The sequence below is a fragment of the Gymnoscopelus microlampas genome, assembly GCF_963454915.1.
Source record: "Gymnoscopelus microlampas genome assembly, chromosome: 24".
NCBI lineage: Eukaryota > Metazoa > Chordata > Actinopteri > Myctophiformes > Myctophidae > Gymnoscopelus > Gymnoscopelus microlampas.
In genome coordinates this window covers 22,691,453-22,713,414 of record NC_139961.1, presented here as the reverse complement: position 1 = coordinate 22,713,414, position 21,962 = coordinate 22,691,453, and the positions used below count along the sequence as shown (strand labels likewise).

The 21,962-nt window shown below is 42.3% G+C and overlaps 1 protein-coding gene across 2 annotated transcripts in view; it reads left to right on the top strand.

The window, feature by feature from the left end:
- LOC311040927 (tensin-1-like) overlaps positions 1–21,962 on the top strand; it is a 135,358-nt gene that overhangs the window by 83,613 nt on the left and 29,783 nt on the right. For both annotated transcript variants that reach the window (XM_084051352.1, XM_084051351.1), the window contains exons 12-17: positions 1,079–1,191; positions 1,907–1,967; positions 2,081–2,156; positions 3,239–3,368; positions 4,125–4,196; positions 4,955–5,062. In XM_084051352.1, the coding sequence (XP_083907478.1) occupies positions 1,079–1,191; positions 1,907–1,967; positions 2,081–2,156; positions 3,239–3,368; positions 4,125–4,196; positions 4,955–5,062 (560 nt within the window). The remainder of the gene's footprint in view (positions 1–1,078; positions 1,192–1,906; positions 1,968–2,080; positions 2,157–3,238; positions 3,369–4,124; positions 4,197–4,954; positions 5,063–21,962) is intronic.

Genomic DNA, 21,962 nt, shown 5'->3' with positions numbered 1-21,962 from the left:
AGGGCCAGGGGGGCCGAGGGGGGGGGCAGTGGGATACACAGGCCGACCCCGTAGTCAAGGTCAACACTTAGTATCATCATCATAATCATCGTTAACAACCAGAGCGCACTAACTCAACAGGCCCCCCGACTGGTCCTCATACTGTTACTGTTACTGTACAGTACAGTACAGTACAGGCTCACTCTTGACATGTCCCCAACCGCAACAGTTCAGCATACTGAACGCTGCTGCTGTGCAGCCATTCAAAGTAGGCTGTTGTTATATTTAATTGAAATGTCCACCTTCTCAGGTTATCAATCGATTGTAGCTACTGTACAAAGAAAGCTTATTCCATGTTGGCCGTTGGACATTTTTATCTTGAAGGGACTGTCCACTCTCTTGTTTTTTGTAAATCGTCACTAACAGGCAGAAACCTTGTATCTGTATTTTAAGTTTTTACATTGTTTTGTAAAATGAATGCCCTGTTTCTGATGTACAAGCTCATAACGTGTGGCGATGCGACCCATTGTGAGATCTTTTATTTTCGTGTCATGTAATTTCCCAAACATTTTGAAAGTGTTAGATTTGTTTTGTGTAAAGCACATTGAATTGCCTCGTTGTTAAAATTACAAATACAATTGCCTTGCCGTGCCTTATTCTATTTGTGTGTTTTATAAATATTGACTGAGCTTGTGACTAAATAACTACATTAGAGCCATTGGAACACAGGTCCTTTTTCCATTTCCTGGAAAGCAACGCTTTTGGACATGTGACGATATAATATCAGCTCGTAGAACTGCTGTTTTCACTCTTTCTGAAATGTTTTAACTAGAAATGTTTTACTGAATCAATATATATCTTTTAATTGATTAAACTGGCTAGTTTAATTAACTGTTGCACCGCTAGACCCAGTCAGTGTAGTAAACCTAGGACTGCTGTGTGTGTGTGTGTGTGTGTGTGTGTGTGTGTGTGTGTGTGTGTGTGTGTGTGTGTGTGTGTGTGTGTGTGTGTGTGTGTGTGTGTGTGTGTGTGTGTGTGTGTGTGTGTGTGTGTGTGTGTGTGTGTGTGTGTGTGCGCGCATGTGCGTGTGCGTGTGCAGATACGTGCGCTACTTCAACGGCCTGCTGTCTGGACAGATTAAGATCAACAACAAGCCTCTCTTCCTGCACCACGTCATCATGCACGGCATCCCCAACTTTGAGTCCAAAGGAGGTGAGGAGGATACCGCTGTTACGGAATCATAAGAAACATGTTTCCCTTACGAGTCCGTTTGGTTCCATTTGCCTCCATTTGCCAGTGGTGTAAAAAGTTACAAAAAATATTTACTTTAGTAAAAGTATCAATACTGCAATGTAGAAATAATCTGTTACTAGTAAAAGTCCGGAATTCAAAATGTACTTGAGTAAAATTACAAAAGTATTGGTATCAAAATGTACATAAAGTACCAAAGTACTCATTATGTAGAATGTCCCGTTTCACAAAGTATTTTGCATTAAAATCTTTTGAAAATAGCAGATCTACAAGCTCACATCGCGACGCATTGTGAACTTATAGATCGGCTATTTTCAAATGGCCAAAATGTATATAGGGCTGAAGTGGTTTTGTAATAATAATCAAAATCTACAAAGTAACTAGTAACTAAGGCTTTCAAATAATTGTAGTGGAGTAAAAGTACAATATTTGCCTCTGAGATGTAGTGGAGTAGAAGTAAAAGTATAGAAATACTCCAGTAAAGTAAAAAATACCTCAAAATGGTACAGTACTTGAGTACATGTACTTAGTTCCTTTACACCACTTATGGAGTTAAATGAACACTCAGGACTTTACAGTTTAGGTATGTCGTCATTGTTGAGAAATGTCCTGCTTTCTTTGACTTTTAAAAAATGCTTTATTGATTTGTCTGTTTCTTTGTCTGTGTTTTTTGCAGGCTGTCGTCCGTTCCTCAAGATCTACCAGGCAATGCAGCCGGTCTACACGTCAGGAATATAGTACGGACGTTTGTTTCAAATTCTTTGTGATGTACACACTTGTAGGGTCTTTTGATTATGTTCCATACCCCTGTGCAAAAATTGTGAACATGACTCTCTATTGACTCCTCCAGCAACGTGCAAGGAGACAGCCATACCAGTATCTGCATCACCATCGAACCAGGTCTGCTGCTCAAGGGGGACATCTTGGTGAGTCGGCCCTTTGGCGCGCGCGCGCGTGTGCGCGTGTGTGTGTTATTCCCAAGCCAGTCGTACTCAAAACAATATGGTTGTGATTTGCTGAGACGCGAGGCTTTGGCTATTCAAAAATAGCAGATATACAAGCTCATTTCTGCTTTTCTGCATTTTGTGCAAATATTTGAATATAGATTTCTAAAGGGAACATTTTTTGACTGAAATCTTTGCTTCTGGAACAAAATATTTTCAGATGGGGATCCGCGGCCAAATACATATAATTTTGGGGGTCCTTGACATGAAAAAAGTTTGAGCACCACTGATATATAGCAACATACGTTTAAAAAAACTGTTAGGAGGAAGACATTTGTAGAATCCCCAGAAGCAAAGATTTGAGTTATAAATGTTCGCTTTAAAAATATATATATATTGAAACTAAAGATTTGCACAAATATTTTTTTTTGAATAGCTTTGGCATGTATGTATGTTATTCCCAAGCCAGTCGTACTCAAAACAATATAGTTGTGATTTGCTGAGACGCGAGGCAGGATCGCGGAGGGAGTGCTCGCTTTGGGTCATGCCATATCCTATTCCACCCACGGCGGCTTGCCAACTGGGACGGTGCGCGCTTGTCAATGTGCAAGGCCGTCGGCTGCTCGACACAGGCTCTCACTTGTCTAGTGGCTGGCGCGGGCGTGCCTCATGAGCCTCAACGCCTCGCTGACGGCGCGCCTGCCTTGTTGTCAAGTGATTTAAAAATCATGCTCGTTTGCTGTACGTAGGACGTTGAGTGAAGCGTTGAACTTGGAGTTGAACTTTTATCCTCAGATTTGAGACTGATTGTCTATATGGAATTTGGTATTATTTTTTTCCCTTTTCTCTGTGCCTATCATCATTGATTGATTGAGTGATTGACTGAACAAACTATCGATTGATCAAGAAATTGTTTTATAAATTGCTCGTCTGAATGACTTCTCAATCAGTTGATCAGCCAATCACGCCCAATCACTTGATTGAGCACTTGACTTTCTTCTTTGTTCATTCACGTTGTTCTCTCTCTCTCTCTCTCTCTGTGTGTCTGTCTCTCTGGCCCCCAGTTGAAGTGTTACCACAAGAGGTTCAGGAGCCCCAACAGAGATGTGGTTTTCCGTGTGCAGTTCCACACGTGTGCCATCCATGACCTGGGAGTGGTGTTCGGAAAGAGCGAGCTGGATGAGACTTTCAAAGGTACAGTCGCTCACTTACACACAGCTGCTGCGAATGACATATTTCCTCCTCTGACACATGGGGTTTCCTGTGATGTGAGTGTGTGCATGAAGCCTTAGTTGTGACTAACCTGGATGGAACACAATTCTTGCTCATATTTTATACATGCTATTTGCAAGTGTGTGCAACAAACAATCTTACATGCCCTACATGTGGCTGAATGGTGCCCCCTACCGGTGGAAGATTACCAGCCAATAGGCTCTATGCACAGCAGCCATATTGTAAGACATTCACAGGTGTTACCAATGATACTAATGAAGGCTCTGTTCCATTCTGGTCAGACGGAGTCAGGGTGCTGATATTGTGCATGTTGGCTCACTGGAAACACTCCTAAATGGCCCTTTACGGGTGTGTAATTCTGAGAGTGTACAAATGGAACCAAATGGACCCTTACGCGTCCATTTGGTTCCATATGTACACTCTCAGAGTTTTGGGGGTCCTGGAAAACTGAAATTCAAAAATCTGAGAACTACACTAAATGGAACAGAGCCTTCATTAGTATCACTGGTACACCTGTGAAGGAAGCGATAATATGGCTGCTGTGCATAGAGCCTATTGTGTACCATCTGCATTGACGTTTTTCTCAAGCGTCATCAGTTTCCAGAATGTTCACCTCTCCACTATACAGTTATAAATGGATGGATGTATAGATAGATAGGTAGATAGAGAGAGCTACTACTTTACTGATCATTGTATCTTTGTGTTATTTTTGTACAGATGACAGATTTCCAGAGTATGGCAAAGTAGAGTTTGTCTTCTCCTTTGGACCGGAGAAGATCAAAGGTAAAGGTAATAAATGACTGAATTACGGGGCCACATTAGGCCCTTTTGGTGCCTGCAGCCCACTGACCATGCATGTGCGTTAGTCAGATCAAAGGGAAAACTGGTATTCAGAAGACTAACATCTTTTATTAATAGTTATATTAACCGCATGATCCCGGCATCCCTGGGCATGTCATAAAGGCGAACGTTTGGCGAAATAGACGATCTACAAGCTCACAACAGGTTGCGTTGCGACCCGCTGTGAGCTTGTGGGACTCCCTCTTTCTTTGGTGTTTCGCCTTGATTGCGTCTAAACCCTAACATTTAACTTCACTAAAACTATGCCTAAACCTAACCCTAACCCTAACCTCACAACCACTATGCCTAACCCTAACCCCAACCCTAACCATATACATAACCTCACATACACTATGCCTAACCCTAACCTTAACCCTAACCCTAACCTTACAGAAATTATGCTTAAACCTAACCTCAAAACCCTGTCCGCCTGGGCCACACCGGGAAAAGAGACTCTCCCGTGAGCTTGTACCGTAGATCAACTATTTTGGTCAAAGACATTTGGTGTAGAGGGGAAAAAAAGATGGGGCCTAGTATAGATCCTGGGGGACCACGGTCAATTAAGTATATACGGTCAAAAAAAAAAAAAAAACATATTAAAAAAATTGTCCCCCCCCCCAAAAAAAAGGAAAAAAATGTTAATTTCCATGTGAGTCATGTGAATTCATACACAATACACACCACTCAGCTTGCATTGTGTTCCTCAGGCCTGGGGCACCTGGAGAACGGGCCGTGCGTGTCAGTGGACTACAATACCCAAGACCCCCTCATCCGCTGGGACTCCTATGAGAACTTCAACCAGCCCGGGGTAGAGGGTAAGACACACACACACACAAACTTGGCGTGATGGATAGGTTGTCTCCACTCATTCTCAGCTGCTAATAGAGACCTTCCCCTTCACACTCTCACGCTGTCACGTGTAGGCCAGTGCTGTGGTCGTTTTCTGACCCATATTGTCACAGATTCCTTGCACCCTTGCACAGATGATGAGACTTTGTGACGGGAAGAACCCAATACATCGAACCGTGGGCCAACCTGAAGCTCTCAGGGTACAGTAGGGCCATCTTGAGTAAAGGACCAAAAAAACAAAAACAGACACACCTAAACAACGTAATCTGAAACAACACTGCATCCACAGTTCGATTTGCTGGTGTGGAGGTGGGGGCTGGGGTGGGGGGTACAATGATGGAGGTTCAGCTAATTGAAAATGGCATGCCATCGATGTTGAAGAAATTAAGAGCATTGTTGAATTTCACTTTCTTGTGTTAGCTGAAAAAAAGTCATTTACAGAGGTATAGCAAACAATGGTGAAACCAGGGTTCCATTAGTGATGGTGGGAAGGTAGGGGGGGAGGGCTCCATGCCGCCGCTTTTCATATCCCCTTCTGGTCATTAATAATAATTTGTATGGCCAGTGGGGTGGGGATGTTTTATCCCTGCTTCTGGTCAGACTGAGTTAAAAACATAATATAATAATTCAACATTTTATTTGATTTAAATTTGTTTATTTATGTATTTTTGTTCAAGCTTGCAGATCCGCTATTTTTTATATTTGTCATACGGTGACGGTTTTAGGGCTTAAAGGACGACTTCACCGCTTTTCAACCTATCTTCATATAATTGGTCCTCACTAATACTCATGATAAAATCGTACCATTTTTTTCTACTCGGTCTGTGTCTCAGAGGAGGGCTGTGGAAAGTTCAGAAACCCGTCTACCAGTGACATCATCAATAGGGAATCCAAGCTAATAGAAACTGCAGGCTTTCTATTCCTGGAAAGTTGCAATGCAATAAGAGAAGCCATTGTTCTCTTGTTAATAAAAAACGAAATAAAAAATGTGAAATCTTGTTGGAAAAAAAAATCATGCCTAATGATGATGTCACTGGTAGACGGGTTTCTGGACTGTCCACAGTCCTCCTATGAGACACAGGCCGAGTAGAAAAAAATGGTAGCATTTTATCATGAGTATTAGTGAGGACCTATTATATGAAGATAGGTTGAAAAGCGGTGAAGTCGTCCTTTAAGTGATAAAGAAAATGCCAACCCCCTATTTTTCTTTCTTCTTCTTTTCAAATCGAACCTTGCTTGTATCAACGTGCTCCAGTGTTGCGACAGATGGAGTTTTGTGTTACTAAGAGTCACAGTGCAGATCAGAAGATGAATGCAAACAAAGCAATGCTGACAATACTAATAATGCTGCGTGTAAATGTTACTGGGCATTGAGGAAACTGGAGGCCAAGTACTCCGGAAAATCTTCAGTGTTTATTTAGCTTTGAGCTATGAGGGTCCATTTGATTATGGACCCATAATTACATTTTTCACATTATTATTAACATTTAACGGTGCAAGGCAGAAGCACATGATGCCAGGGTTTAAAGTATGCAGCGCATTACCGTGTTTTAAGTTTTGCACTAGTTGTCTTTGCCCCCCCCCCACTCCCAATTCCTCTCAGCTGCTAGCCAGACAGCAACCTAGTTCCCTCTCCAATCCCCCCACCAACACACACACACACACACACACACACACACACACACACACACACACACACACACACACACACACACACACACACACACACACACACACACACACACACACACACACACACACACACACACACACACACACAGCCCTCAGCTTGTCAATCAGTCCTTTAAATAGCGGCTGCAGAAATAGGTGGGCGTCAGTCGCCTCCGCTACTGGCTGTCCCCCTCCCCTGTGTGTGTGTGTGTGTGTGTGTGTGTGTGGGGGGGGGGGAGGGGGGCTGTAACCTGAAACAGTAGCATCCATGCTGTAGTCCCCCGACACCCTCCCTCTCACCCGGTCAGCGCGACCCCCACGCCGCTCCACCTGACCCCAGGCCCCGGCCCTAGTCCCAGCTCAACTCGACCGCTTCCTGTGTGAGTGCTATAGCGGGTGGAGGATTTGGAATGTGGGGCATCTCATGGTGCAGCACGTCCTTCGCCTCTGCAAAGCTGTCACTTTCAGAATCATTTGCAGGTGCTTTTTTTCGTCTGAGCTCTCTGCATCGCAGTTACAGGAACAGTTAGAATAGGGAAGAGAGGAAGAAAGGAACACAAAAACAAAGTCCAATATACATAAGGTGCATGATTATAATTTTGCAATGAAAAAATGGCACTGTGGAAGGCAGAAATGCTTTTCGTGCAGGTGAAAACATTTCCAGAAGCTATAAAATCACTGTTTAACCTTTAGTGTCAGAGCAAGGCATTTGAGAGGCATGCATGTTTCGTTTTGCAGAGTGTGTGTTATTGGGTAAATGTTGGTCCTAGGGTGGTCTGTGGCTGTGACTTAAGACCAAGTGTCTATTTGGTCTTAAGACCAAGTGTCTATGAGGGCACGGTGGCGCAGTCGGTAGCGCAGTCGCCTCACAGCTAGAAGGTCCTGGGTTCGATTGGGGGGACGACGCTGTGGGCGCTGGGGGCGTGTCTTCTCCTCCGCGTCATCAGTGCCCATGCCCTAGATGGGGTTGGCGAAAGGGCCCACTCTGTGTGGAGTTTGCATGTTCTCCCCGTGTCTCTCAGGGTAGTTAATACCCTCACAAAAACATGTAGTAATCCTGGTCACTATAACGCCTCCTCCATGACAGCAGGTCAGTTGGCTCTCATGCATTGAAGGAGGCATGAGCTCGGCCCTGGCCTCCCTAGGCTGGTGAGGGGAGTGTAGTGCCCAGGATCACTTAGAAAATTGGCACCGGGTGAAAAATAAGGGTTACAAAATCGTGGGATTTTTTTTTAATTTAAGACCAAGTGTCTATTTTGCTAGACTGAACATATCCACCTGCTCACTCAATGTATTCCTTATCCTTGTATACCGTCACTATGGCTGCAACAGTTAATAAATGTAATCGATTATGAAAACATTTGAATAAAAATAAAGATCTATAAACTCACAACGCGTCACGCTGCAACGCAATGCTATTTTTTGCATGACGCCGTTGTACGACGAAGTATAAAATAGGGTGATTAATGAGATTAACAGATTTTGTCGCTTATAAGAAATGTATTAAAAAAAGACAAATTGCATCGATTCATTGATGTATAAAAATAAAAACGATTATAAAAAACGTGCTTCTCAGCTATCCGATTAATTGGAAAAGTAATACATAGAATAATCGCTGAGAAGATAATTGATAGGTTGCAGCCCTAGCACATTGAGGTCACAAAGCTTCATTGTGCATGTGCAGGAAGCACAGTGCGCATAAGAGATGCAGCAGTGACTCCAGGGCCAGTATAATGAATGAGCGTGTCAGAGTAGTTTTACAGTGCCAGGATAACCGGCCCTGACGACCTGCAAGGTAAAATGGGATTTCACAGTCAGCGCCGATAATCTTTAGAGGCTTAGTGAGCACAGGCACTATACTGCATAAACAGAGAGAATCTCCCCTATTCAGTTGAGTCAGGACTTGGCAAACATTCTGGCCCTGCAAGGACTTTTATGTATGGGACCTTTTTACGACTTTGCAGAGGCTGTTTCAGTTTTTATGAACTGCAGCCCCCCCACCCCCTCCGGAGAACTGTTGCAGTAATTGCTGTGTTGCAAAAGGTCATTGTGAAACGCCAGGATTGCAAGTTTGATCCTAATTGAATGGGCCGCGCCATGCGCCATTTTCATCGCTCAGCAGAAAGTCTATTTGCCAGTTGAGTAGCTCTCTGATTTCCTCTAATTGCAGGTTTCCAGCACTGTGGTACTGTACTTGGAACGCGAGGATTCGCATGTTCAGATGAACTCACGCAGGAACATTATGTCTGTTTATGCAGGGTTTTATTGATACCGATTTTTTTGGATACCGCAGGGCACATTGAAACAACATCCGGGCCCAAAGCGGTTTGGGGCTCGGACGACTTTTAGTCACTGAGATTGCAATACAATGATAGAGGTTCAGGGATGTGCCATCAACGTTGAAATTAAGAAATTAAGAGCACTCTCGAGTTTCACTTTCTTGCGTTGGCTGAGAAAAGTAATTCACAGGCATAGAAATTGATGTTGAAGCTAAGAAGGAATCTCTATAATGGACTACCGGCCCCGGACATTCAGTACTGTACAGTATTTACACTGCAGCATTGTCCTTTCTAATCACTCAGCAGGCACCGTTTGAAGAATTCAACCTTGTTTATCTATCTGAGCACCAAATGAAAGTTCCATCCTCAAGTGTTGACGTTTGGATTCACAAAGGCCGGGCTAGCTTTCAGTGACACCAGTCTGGCAACCATGGGAATCCTCCCGAAAAAGGTCCCAATGAAAGATAGGAGTCTTAAAGTGGTCTGTGCCATTAACAGGCTTAGACTTCTGCATGTTTTCCTGTTGATGTGACTGTATGTGCACGCCATTACAGAGAATGTGGCGAGAGGTGCCGTTAGCTGACTTTGACAGTAGATATTTGTGTCACCGTGGTGTGTATGTAAGTATGCACCGTGCATCCGTCTGTGTAGGATGAGCATGTGTGTGTGAGAGAGAGTCAACGCGCAGGTGTCTACAGTATGTGTGTGTGTGTGTGTGCATGGTTGTTTGTATGTACTGTAGTGTATGGGTGGGTGGCCTATACGTAATAGATTGTGCGTGTGTGTGCATTTGTTTCTATAAACTGTAAATTCTGTAAAATACTGTGTGTGTGTGTGTGTGTGTGTGTGTGTGTGTGTGTGTGTGTGTGTGTGTGTGTGTGTGTGTGTGTGTGTGTGTGTGTGTGTGTGTGTGTGTGTGTGTGTGTGTGTGTGTGTGTGTGTGTGTGTGTGTGTGTGTGTGTGTGTGTGTGGGCTCCTCTTTGCTCCACTAATAGCAGTGCGATCCAACAGCTGTCGACCTCCAGGTTAAGGAGGTCAAGAGGCCAGGACTTCAGCCTTTGTGTGTGTGTTGAATTGACATTTTATTGGCTCTAAATAAAGAATGTAAATGTGTGTGTACTGTATGTGTGTGTGCGGAGGCTGTTCATACATATTAAAAGTAATTGCACTATAATTTGTATTTAGCCCACGTAATGGTGAGCAGGAGACTGGTCACATGACCTACTGTATATCGTCTCTGTCGTGTAAAAACCAAAACAGTTGTTTTTCAGGATTCAAACTCAGAAGCATCAAAAGTAGCAGATCTACAAGTACAGTTTCCAGCTTCTTCTACTTGTGTGTGACGAAAAAAACATGAAAAGTTTACTTTACTTTACTTGAGTACTTTTTATGGATACTTTGTACTGCTACTCCACTACATCTAAGAGGCAAATATTGTGCAACTCCAGAGCGTCAAGAACCTCAAGTCTGTTGACGTTGACCCAGGCCAATGACAGATGGGTGATAACATACAGTAAATGTCCATCACAACAATCTATCGTGTATCCGTTTTGAAGAGCCTTTGGGTTTTAATCAAACAGATTATTATTATTATTCATTCAGTAAGAATCGTTCATACAGTATGGCCGGTTTGTTTTTGCAACCTGGATGTTGTGTTGCAGTTGCCATGGATACCGTGGATGGCCGTTGTGGCATTAGAAATAATTGCAGCGTACACTTTGCCAAACACACAACGGCGCACCACAGCAACTGCGCGAACTTGAGTCAACTGTGTGTGTGCACGTGTGTGTGTGCGTGCGTGTGTGTGTGTGTGCCTCTGTGGGGGGCACATTATACTGTAAAGCACTATGCCCAGTGCCTCTTCCATATGGACACCCCCCCATCAACACTACCACCACCTCCCCCGGCGTCCCATATTTGGCTCGGACATGCCCCTGCAACATGTCCAGAATAGCTAGAGAGAGAGAGAGAGAGAGAGAGAGAGAGAGAGAGAGAGAGAGAGAGAGAGACAGAGTAGGAGAGAGAGTCAGAACAGAAGAGAGAGAGAGAGAGAGTGAGAAAGACACTACTTTGCCAGGTAAGAGTGGAGCTCCCTTCCTCACTGGAGTTTGAATGAGAGGACCTGAAGATAACATGAAACAGACCCGAGGTGGAGAGGACAGCTAGGGGCTGAGCACTGTTGGCCGGTAAGGAGGAAGGGGCTCTGGGGTTTCTTTAGACCAGTGGTTCTCAGCCCGTTTTAATTTCAAAGACCCCCAGTTTGATATACATTCGGCCTTTTGACACCATCTCTGGGACCCAGTCTACACTGTAAAATCCTCAGCATTGATTTAACGCTGAGAGTGCACAAATGGAACCAAATGGACCCGTAATGGCACCATTAGGTTCCATTTGTGCACTCTCAGAGTTATATACCCGTAAGTGTCTATTTGGACCCCTGATGGTCCCTGGACCCGATTTGCTTTAAACGTCCGAACAGCTGTGTGTTGAGTTGAGTGAGTGTTGATATGCTGTCACTGGCCGTAGCGAATGTCCTTTTTTTTCAAACGTAAGCTCAAAATCTGTGGCAGAGTTTTCCTGTGCAGACGTCACATCTGATGTTGTGCTTCGTTGCCTCGGTTCAAAATGGCGACTAAACATAATATATTGTAGCAGTAAGATGCAAGCTTCTAAAAAGATGTAACCTCTTCACCTCAACCCCCCCCCCCCCCCCATGTCACATACTGTTATTAACACATTACACATTTTTTTTACACTTTGTTGGCCGTGTTCCCTCCGAGGTCCAGTGACGGGAAAGCACGTAGAGAGAGTAGTGCGTTTCTTATTTATTAGGTTTCCATGTCACCGTCGTTGTTTGCTGTACACTTGGCATCCGTACGGTACAAGATGAATCAGGGAGCGGGGCAAATTTGTGTGCGGAACATTTTACGAGTAAGCTGCAATTATGGTGAACCAGAACCGCAGAGGGCCTCGGTTGGTATAGCTGCATGTGAGCTGCAGAGCCTTGCAGACTGATGTGAATGCAAGGTTTGCTTTCCAAACCGCTCCCATCATGTTTGTATGCCCTGGGTGGCACAGAACACGGAGAACTCTGTTTCAGTGGAATCCATTTTGGCTCCCGTAGATGATTAATTAAATCCCCAGATGCTTTTAAAAAATCAGTCATCAATTTATTTGAAACAGAAAACAAAACAAGCAATCAGTAGCTGAAGTTCCATCTTTCGAAATGATGTGCAATATCATAGGATTCAAATATATGAAAAGCGTTATTTTGACGTTGACAAAGAATTTCTCTCCTGCAAAAACTACCATTGTTTGGCTTGATTTTATTCCAGCTGTCATGAGAGAAACTGCAAATGACAGATTTGTCATTTTGGAACTAAGTTCAACAATATGCGTGTGTGCGTGCGTGCGTGCGTGCGTGAGCGTGCATGTTTCTGTGCTTCATGAAGCAAATCCCCAGCCTACTGCGATTACTGTGCATTTAATGGTAAAACTTGCATGTTACCAACTATAATTATAGAAATTCTTACACTTCACCCAGCTACTATACATGTACTTAAGACTCCTGCTGCTCCAAGACATAGACATTCAGATCAGCGAAGACACACACAGATACAGTATGTCGACATGAGTCATGTTTTTCTTTGCAGTTACCAGTTATACCTGCAAAAAACAAGAGCACAGAAGAACCTGTTGAAATGGTTGTACTCAATGTGCAGGTGTCAAGGAGCTCCATGACTCCATAATGTATCCACGTGAGCTGCAGCAGCAGAACCTGGCGTTTAGAAAACTCTTGAATCGCTTGAATTGTGCTAGTTTGACCTCTCTGGACTTGACCTTTCCTGGTTTGACCTCTGCAGGCTTTAAAGGCTTATCCTCTGAAATTCAAAGGAAACAGGTGCAACATATCTTAAATGTAAAATGTATTCATCAGCACGAAAGGGCCGTTAACACCAAGCACTATAACTATAACGATAACTTATAAAGATATTGTTTTAAAAACATTTTAAAACGCAACTCATCACTCAACTTCATCACTCAAGTGATGGCAGAGTCCACACTACAGCTGTTACAAGACAATGGTTATAGATATAGAGCTTAATTTTCATCTGGTCAAAATCGCTTTCGTTTCATGTTTTGGAGATGTGGCCTCTTTCTTGTTGTGGAATGGTAGGCCTTCTTTAGCTTACACAGTTTGTATGCATCTTTGTCTCACGGTTCCACAAATATGCCGTTCACAGACCGAAGACTTTAGCATTTCCAAACAGGACTAACGTCTCTGCCATGCTGTTCAATTAATGGCTCTTTTCAGCTCAAAGAATACACCTGTATTTAATTTTCACTATGGCATACTGTTGCATTGAACCTGTGTATTAAGCAACTTCTGTTTTCAACTGTGGAGCAGCTAAATTGCAAAATATACTCACAACACAATTGAAAGGCTGCTGTAAAGAGATTTTTTTTCACACTGAATTTTCACACCAATTCCACTAGCGTTTGAATCTGGAACCCCTGCTCCAATGCAAACCACTGCAAAGCAGTCCCAGATGTACCATCCCACTGCTGTAATCTATTTATAAGAATGTCATGATTAATGGTGTCAAATACTGCACGCAAGTCCAAACAAACAAGTATGGAAGCGTCACCATTTGTGTCAGCATTAATTCAAATATAATTTGTGACTCTAGTCTCGGTAGTGTGGTGCTGTTGAAATACTGACTGAAATCTTTCAAAAAAATATTACTGCCTTTCACGGCTGGCAGGTGTAACAAGACTGTTTTCAACAAGATTTTTTTTAATGAATGGAAATGTAGAAATTGGCCTGATAATTATAGAAAATGTTTGAGTCAAAAACAGGTGTTTAACCACTAAGTTGTCCGGAGTCCCCCAGGGTCTATATACGAAAATTTGCCGATAATGCAAGCTTGCAAAACATCGCAACAACGTGGCGCAGCGTGAGCTTGTGGATCTGCTATTTTTGCCTGAATGTTCGCCCCCAGAATGGGGACGCTGGGGTTCATTTGGGTTAAGAAGAGTCTGAACACAAGCAGGTCTTGCGTGCTTGCATGTGAACGCGTGTGCATATGTGTGTGTGAGCTATCCTTCGGCGAGACTCTGATCCTTCTCGTTAGAGCCCGTGGTGACAGCAGGATGAGATGTGGTGGCAGGTTCAATTCCAACCCCCAGCCCCACCACCACCCCCCTACCCCTTCAACCCCAAATGCCTCCTTTCTCCCATTGTCTGTCTGTCTCTGTCGGGTTCTCTGTCTGTCTGTCTGTCTGTCTGTCTGTCTGTCTCTGTCGGGGTCTCTGTCTGTCTGTCTGCCTGCCTACCTGCCTGCCTGCCTGCCTGCCTGTCTGTCTATATGTCTGTCTCTGTGGGGTTCGCTGTCAGTCTGTCTGTCCTATAACACGTTGTACTGCTTCCACTCTCACACAGCGAAATCCTGAGTGTACGCTTTCAGAGTTAACCCCTTAAACTCCAGGATCCCTATTCTGAGGCAAAACCCTTTTGTAAGCTTGCAGATCTGCTATTTTCTGCAAAGATATTTAAAGTAGAGCGAAAACAGAAAATACACTAGCATAGAGCCCTGAGGCCGCTCAAGTGTTTTTAGATGAACATTCAGGACCTGAATGATTCTGTATTCTGTATTCTGTATTCTCTCTCTCTCTCTCTCTCTCTCTCTCTCTCTCTCTTTCTCTCTGTCTCTCTCTCAAACATGTGTAACCCATGTCATCGTAACTCTGTATCTCTCTATCAAAAACGTTGCAGTGCGTCTTTCCTTTTCCCCCTTTGTACATATAGCTGTTTGTATTTCTTAAAGACATGTATTATTGTCTTAATATTCTATGCTATGTTGATGAATTGAATTCATAGGACCACAGTGGAAACAAGTCCTCAGGACTGTTATCTTTTTGGCTGTGTTATGCTTTTAGCTGTGTTATCCTTTTAGCTTAAAATCAATTAATCAAAAGACAGTGGTCGCAAGTTGCAGCTTGTTGCATCTCCGAATCATTGGTGTGGACTGGCCTTAAGTCTGTGTCTCTGTCTCTCTCAGTGACATGTGTAACTGGTCTCGTTGTATCTCCTGGCAGTCTTGCTTGGTCTCTCTCATCATAAATGAGACGCCCACCATTTGAAAAATGTGACACCTCCGCCGAGCAAATGATTCCTGGCACCAAATGCAAACACGTTGTTGACTATTATAGACGCTGTTAGCTGTCTTGATTCTCAGGACCCTCATTTAAATATCATTACGTTAGAGTCATGATAATGGCTGTGTAATGATATTTGTAATTAGTATGTAGATATGTCAACGGTTTCATTTATTTACATTTCTGAATTTAAGTCATATTATAATCTGATTGAGCCAGATATTGTAAGATGAAATCATAATATAATTGACTCGGATCTGCTTTAGTGGAAGGGATACACTTTGGATCCTGACTCACATTTCAAGTTGCCTGGCCTGAAATAAAAATATATTTTAATGAAGACACGGTCAACTAGCTACTTTAGACAGATATTGATCGATCAATCAAAGTCTGTGACTACTGTACATCTTTGCTATACTCTCCTCTGTACAGCTACTAGGCAAGGCAATATATTTGTACAATGGCCACGGTATGTTTATTTGTATAGCAGTGGTGTAAAGTAACTAAGTACATTTACTCATGTACTGTACTTGAGTACAATTTTGAGTTATTTTTACTTTACTGGAGTACTTCCAATTTGCAATAGTTTTACTCCATTATATCTCAGAGGCAAATATTGTACTTTTACTCCACTACAATTATATGAAAACTTTAGTAGTTACTTTGTAGATTTTGATTATTATTACAAAACACATTAACCACTTCAGCCCTACAGTATATACACATTTCGGCCATTTGAAAATAGCCGATCTACAAGCTCACAATGCGCATTGTGAGCTTGTAGATCTGTTATTTTCAAAAGATTTTTATACATTTTATACATTTGAAAACTTATGAAATGGGACATTCTGCATAATGAGTACTTTCTACTTTTGTACTTTGTACATTTTGATACCAGTGCTTTTGCACTTTTACTCAAGTGAATTTTTAATTCTAGACTTTTACTTGTAACAGTTTTTCTATAAAGTATTTCTGTACTGCAGTATTGATACTTTTAATTAAGTGAAAAATGTGAGTACTTTTCCCACACATTTCAACAACAAGAATCTTTTTTTGGTGAACAATTTTATTTAAAATTTAACAAAATACATTCACACCATGTATACCTTTGACCAATTTTTCTACTGCCACCCCCCACAACCCTCCACATTCCCCTCCCTCCCTTGGTTCGCCTAAACCCCTCACCCCAGGTTTAGACTCCCAGTATTAACCCCGATTTATGGTCTATGTATGTCATCAGTAGGTCTGATGTGACAGATGCAACCCCCTCCTACATTTCTAATGCAGTGGCCTTGGCTCTGTTTACCCGTGCTGTGGATCATTCTAACATGACCGCATCTCCAAAAATAGGCATTTAAAGAGAGAAATAAAGCATAGAAGGAATAAAATAAAATAAATTAAAATAAAAGAGAAATTTAAAATATCATTAAAGAGACAATGATAAAGTGCAGTTTCTTTCGTTTGTTTTTTGCTTCCAGTCACAGTTTCAGCAAAAGACTTTGTTAGGAGTGTTGTCAGTGGTAGAAGAAGTACTCAGAAAGTAGAACATAGAAGTACAGTACTTACAAGTATTTGGATCAAATTATACTTAAAACATCAAAAGTTTAATTACTAAAGAATGGCCCAGTTCAGAATACAGTATATGACTTTATTTTGTTATACTGTAATTACTGAGGCATTAATGTATAGTCAAAGCTACACTATGTCACTTTTTTGCAAATACATTTTTATTTTGACCAATCTGTATGGTAGAGTATGTTAATGCAATATAATTTGCACAATTGCGGTGGTTGTATTAGGTCTCCCTGCTCTTCTGTTGAGACATGTAGTCCAGGGACCACTGGTTGACAAGTGGTACTTCCTGAAGATCAAAATTGAAATGTCTCCCCTGAGCAAGCAGACAGGCTCTATTTGATCAGTGTTAAAAAAACTCAGCACTTGAGCAGGAGACCCGGGTTCGAATCCCAGGTCGTAGGACATGAAAGTAACAGAGTGCAAAGGGCTTATTTTAACTTTATATCCTGCTGGGCAGTTTGTGACACCTACTGCACCCTTCCCCCTATCGTCATTGACTTACTTTATCTTGATCTATAATAATTCATCCTTGTTTATTTATATAATATTTTATACTATTAGTCTCAATCCTCCCAGTAACTAAAGGTATCAAATACATGGCATGGAGTAGAAAGTACATTTCCCTCCACATTATAGTGCAGTAGAAGCATATAGTAAAATGGAAATACTTGATTACGAGTACCTCAAAATTATACTGTGGTACAGAACTTAATTGAGTAAATGTTACTTAGTTACTTTACACCACTGAGTATGGCACTGTGAGAGAGCATTTATTCTTACACCTTCCAGGGTGACTAGAGGACCCAAGCCCTCAGAGGAGCTGATGGTGTGCGACAGATTTACATGACATCAGTATGCAAGACACAAAGACACACACCCAGACAAATGTCTGGTACACAGACGTGTTTTTATGCTGTCTGCTCACACCTCCAGACAGAACGACAGACAAATGGATGCATAGTCAGACAGACTGAGTGACCAATAGAAACAGACAGACAGACAGACAGACAGACATTGTATCTATGTCACTCAAACAACTGGGACAGCGAGACGGACGGATGGATGGAGGGATGGATGGATGGACAGACAGACAGACAGAGGGATGGACAGACAGAGGGACGGACAGACCGATGACATCATTGTGAAAGCTATACTGTATCTCTCAGACAGACACTCATCATGGCGCTCTGGTCGAAATCCTGAGTGTTCATTTAACTCTGGTGTGTAAAAACGGACCCGTGATGGTGACAGCTGGACCCCCGGTGACGGACGTGGTGACAGACAGACAGGCAGACGGGCGAAATATAGACGCTCACACAGTTGTGACTCATATGCCAGTCACAACACCTCTTTGTCAGTGATTGACTGTCACTCGTTCACTTAATCTCTCTCTTCCTCTCTCTGTGCCTCTTTCCTTTGATTATCTCTCTCCCTCCCTCTCTCGACCTCAACCTCTTACTTTCTCCTCTTATCCTTTAACACTCACTCTCTATCTCTCTTTCTGTCTCTTTCTCTTATCTGTCTATTAGTCCGAAGCGGGCGCGTTTCGGCATGAGCTTCAGGAAGGCTCACGCCGAAACAAGTCCGATTGCTGTGCTGCCCATGCCAGAAAATGTTATTTCCTTAATGGACTTGAACTGAGTGCAGGTGATCTTTTTGTTTTAGTTGAATTCTTTCTGAACCTTGCACACAATTAGAGGCTATTGTTGATTGTGAGTGGTCGCGAAACTTTTTGCAGTTACATTACATCGTCTATTTCTTTTGCTATGTCTCTCTCTTTCTGTATCTATTTCCCCCTGTACCATTCTCTCCTTAACACACACACACACACATGCACGCGAGCGCGAGCGAAACCCAAGTTCAGTGAGTTGTCAGTCAGTCTCTCCGCCACTGGCATGCAGACTGGCCGTCGTCACGATGATATGAAAGCCATAAAGGTGATTGGCAGATCATGCTGAGAGATACTCCTTATGGCACAATGACATCACTCTGTGTTTGTGTGTGTGTGTGTGTGTGTGTGTGTGTGTGTGTGTGTGTGCGTGTGTGTGTGTGTGTGCGTGTGTGTGTGTGTGTGTGTGTGTGTGTGTGTGTGTGTGTGTGTGTGTGTGTGTGTGTGTGTGTGTGTGTGTGTGTGTGTGTGTGTGTGTGTGACTCCTAATGTTCTAGTCACTTGACAACATATAAGTCAAAACTAGGCAGTTTTCAACGCACATGCGTGTTGGATTTTGATGGTACGAAAGAGAAATAATCACAGTTTCACAATTGTCACGATTATTACGCATATATTTATTCCACAACACTATGGATAGTATAAAATCACATGGGCATTTGTAAACGTTTCTTTTTTTAACCATTGCTCCCTTTCAAAACACAAATAATGCAGTAGCCAAATAATACATACAAAATAATAGATACAACTAAAAATATTTATCTCTTTAATCGATAAAATCGACATGTTTAAACATCCAATAGGCTGCAGGACCTCGATCTGCAAGGCTCTTCAACTTTATTACAAAATAACGATTTCAGTTCTATATTTCTTTTGGACCTGAGTAGATATTTATTTAAATTTTTTGTGATCATACGTTTATGTTTAATTAATTGTAATGTTTTAAATCGTGGTTAACAGTGAAACTGGTTAATAGTCCCATCTTGTGCGTGTGTGTGTGTGTGTGTGGGGAGGGGGGGGGGCAGGCATACGGTACAGGAAACCATACACCAGGTCTGTTAAACCTCTCCAAACTCTAAATGAGTGATGCACGTACGCAGGGTGTGTTTTATCACACATGTAAAATGCTGAGTGTGGTCTATATTTACGTGTGTGTTTTCCTTAACAGGTTTCGACATTTTATGAGGTCACAGTGTCCCACTGTAAGCGTGTCAAGTCCACCATCAAAGCCACTGGAAACTTTTTTTTTTAGTCAGGATTAAAGAGGACTTTAACGCAGCCTTTGACAAAACTGTGTGTGTGTGTGTGCGTGTGCGTGTGCGTGTGTGTGTGTGTGTGTTTCATCACTTCTTAATTTACCGTACAGAAGGAACGTTTGAAAGTCATTCTGGCGACAATAATCTGAGGTTAGGGTTAATAGTCTCAGTGTTGCAGAGTGAAGATCTCTATTCTCTCACCCTGCTCTTCTAAACACACAATGCATGATTGTAGTAGATTGTACACATTTACATTTGAGGTCTATGTTGTAGGAATGTACAGATGAATCGAACATCGGTATCGGCCGATAGATAGACAGACGGACAGAGAGCGGCCGTTATTGATACCGAGGCGGAAATTCAGTCACCAGGGGCAGCACGGCAGTTAAGGTACAGAGACAGAGTAAATATAAGTACTTTAAGGTTACAAAAATACCATCAATAATGAACAATAGCACACAACATACATCCTATATACGATACTCGCCTTGTTGACTGCCATCTGTGTATCTGCAAATAAGATGACATTCTGTTGTTAAGTATACAGTAATAAGTATACAGTGTATGATTGGATTTGTGCTCAGTAAAAGATTAAAAGACTTTAAAATCGTAATTCTTTATAACGAAGAAACATCAGATATCGGTCAAATTGTTATTTTAGGAAGCATCCGTATCGGCACCGGAATTCCGCAGTCAGTGCGTCGCTACTATTTCGCGGACACTCTCAATAGAGAGCGACTGTACAGAGTTGGAATGCGACCAACACATGATGATGGGTACGGATCACAGCAAAGTGTTGTAACCTGGCTGCTGTCAACCCAGGATTAAGTTACCTGTAAAACTGCCTCTTTAGGCTGGAGGAATTTTGTCCCGAGTCCTACAGTATGTATGTAATGTCAAAGGGTTTGAAGTTATCAAGCAGACACGTAAGGCTCTTTTGTAGATATTTAAAGTACGTACGTAATTAGGCCTCTCACAATTATTACATAATCGTCTAATCGTAATTATTTGAGATAATCGCAATGATGTTTGCATAATCGTTTCCATGTTGGAAATTTGTCACACATTTTCAAATATTAAAAAAGCTGAAATGGCTGATCTACAAGCTTACAACGCATCACTTCGTGACGCGTTGTAAGCTTGTAGATCAACCATTTCTGCTATTTTTACATGCTTAAAATTATTAAATATGTCAGTAATTTCTTTGCATATTTCAGTTATTTGTCATACTATCTGCCCTGTGCAATTTTTTGTTACGAAGCCTACACTAAAAGGCTTCATAATGTTCCAGTGTTCATTGCCAAACGCACAATAAATCGTTAATCACAATTATTTGAGTGACAATTAATCGTCAACTTAAATGTGTAATCGTGACAGTCCTGTACGTAATGAGGAATCAAGACAGTTATACTCTCAGAGAGTAAAACATTCTTTCACTTTGTTCAAATGGTGTAAAAGTGACATTCAGTTTGTATTTTGAAATCAGACTCTACTGTACAGTATGTGCGTGCGCATATGCACTGTGTTTTGCCTCTTTAACATGACAGTACCTTACTTGAGAAGAAATATGTGTGCACTGAGTGGGACATCGTGAATCCCTGCTCATACATTTGGTACATTACTGGTTTTAGCGGTTCTAAGATACAGTCTATTTAGGAACCACTAAGCACCGGTGGGTTTTAATGGTTGTGTTATCGCAGTTAAAGGCTGTTTTTACGGCTGTCTTGGCTCCTAAACACACACGCCAGTCAATTCAAAGGAATATACAAGCAAGAAGCAGGTGTGTGTGTGTGTGTGTGTGTGTGTGTGTGTGTGTGTGTGTGTGTGTGTGTGTGTGTGTGTGTGTGTGTGTGTGTGTGTGTGTGTGTGTGTGTGTGTGTGTGTGTGTGTGTGTGTGTCAGAAAGAGAGCACATGGCATTGTTTGAGCTATGCCTCAGGCACTTTCATGAGAGCAGCACCTGTCACTCAAGAGAATACAGAGAATGGACAGGTGTGAATCAATGTGTGTGAGTGTGTGTGAGAGAGAGAAAGAGAGAGAGAGAGAGAGACACACACACACACACACACACACACACACACACACACACACACACACACACACACACACACACACACACACACACACACACACACACACACACACACACACAGAGAGGGACAGACAGAGGAGAGATACTCTTCTTTGCCAGGTGGAGCCTTTTGTCAGCTGGCAAAGTACAGATAGCAAAATGATCATATCTACCTTGATTGATCCAT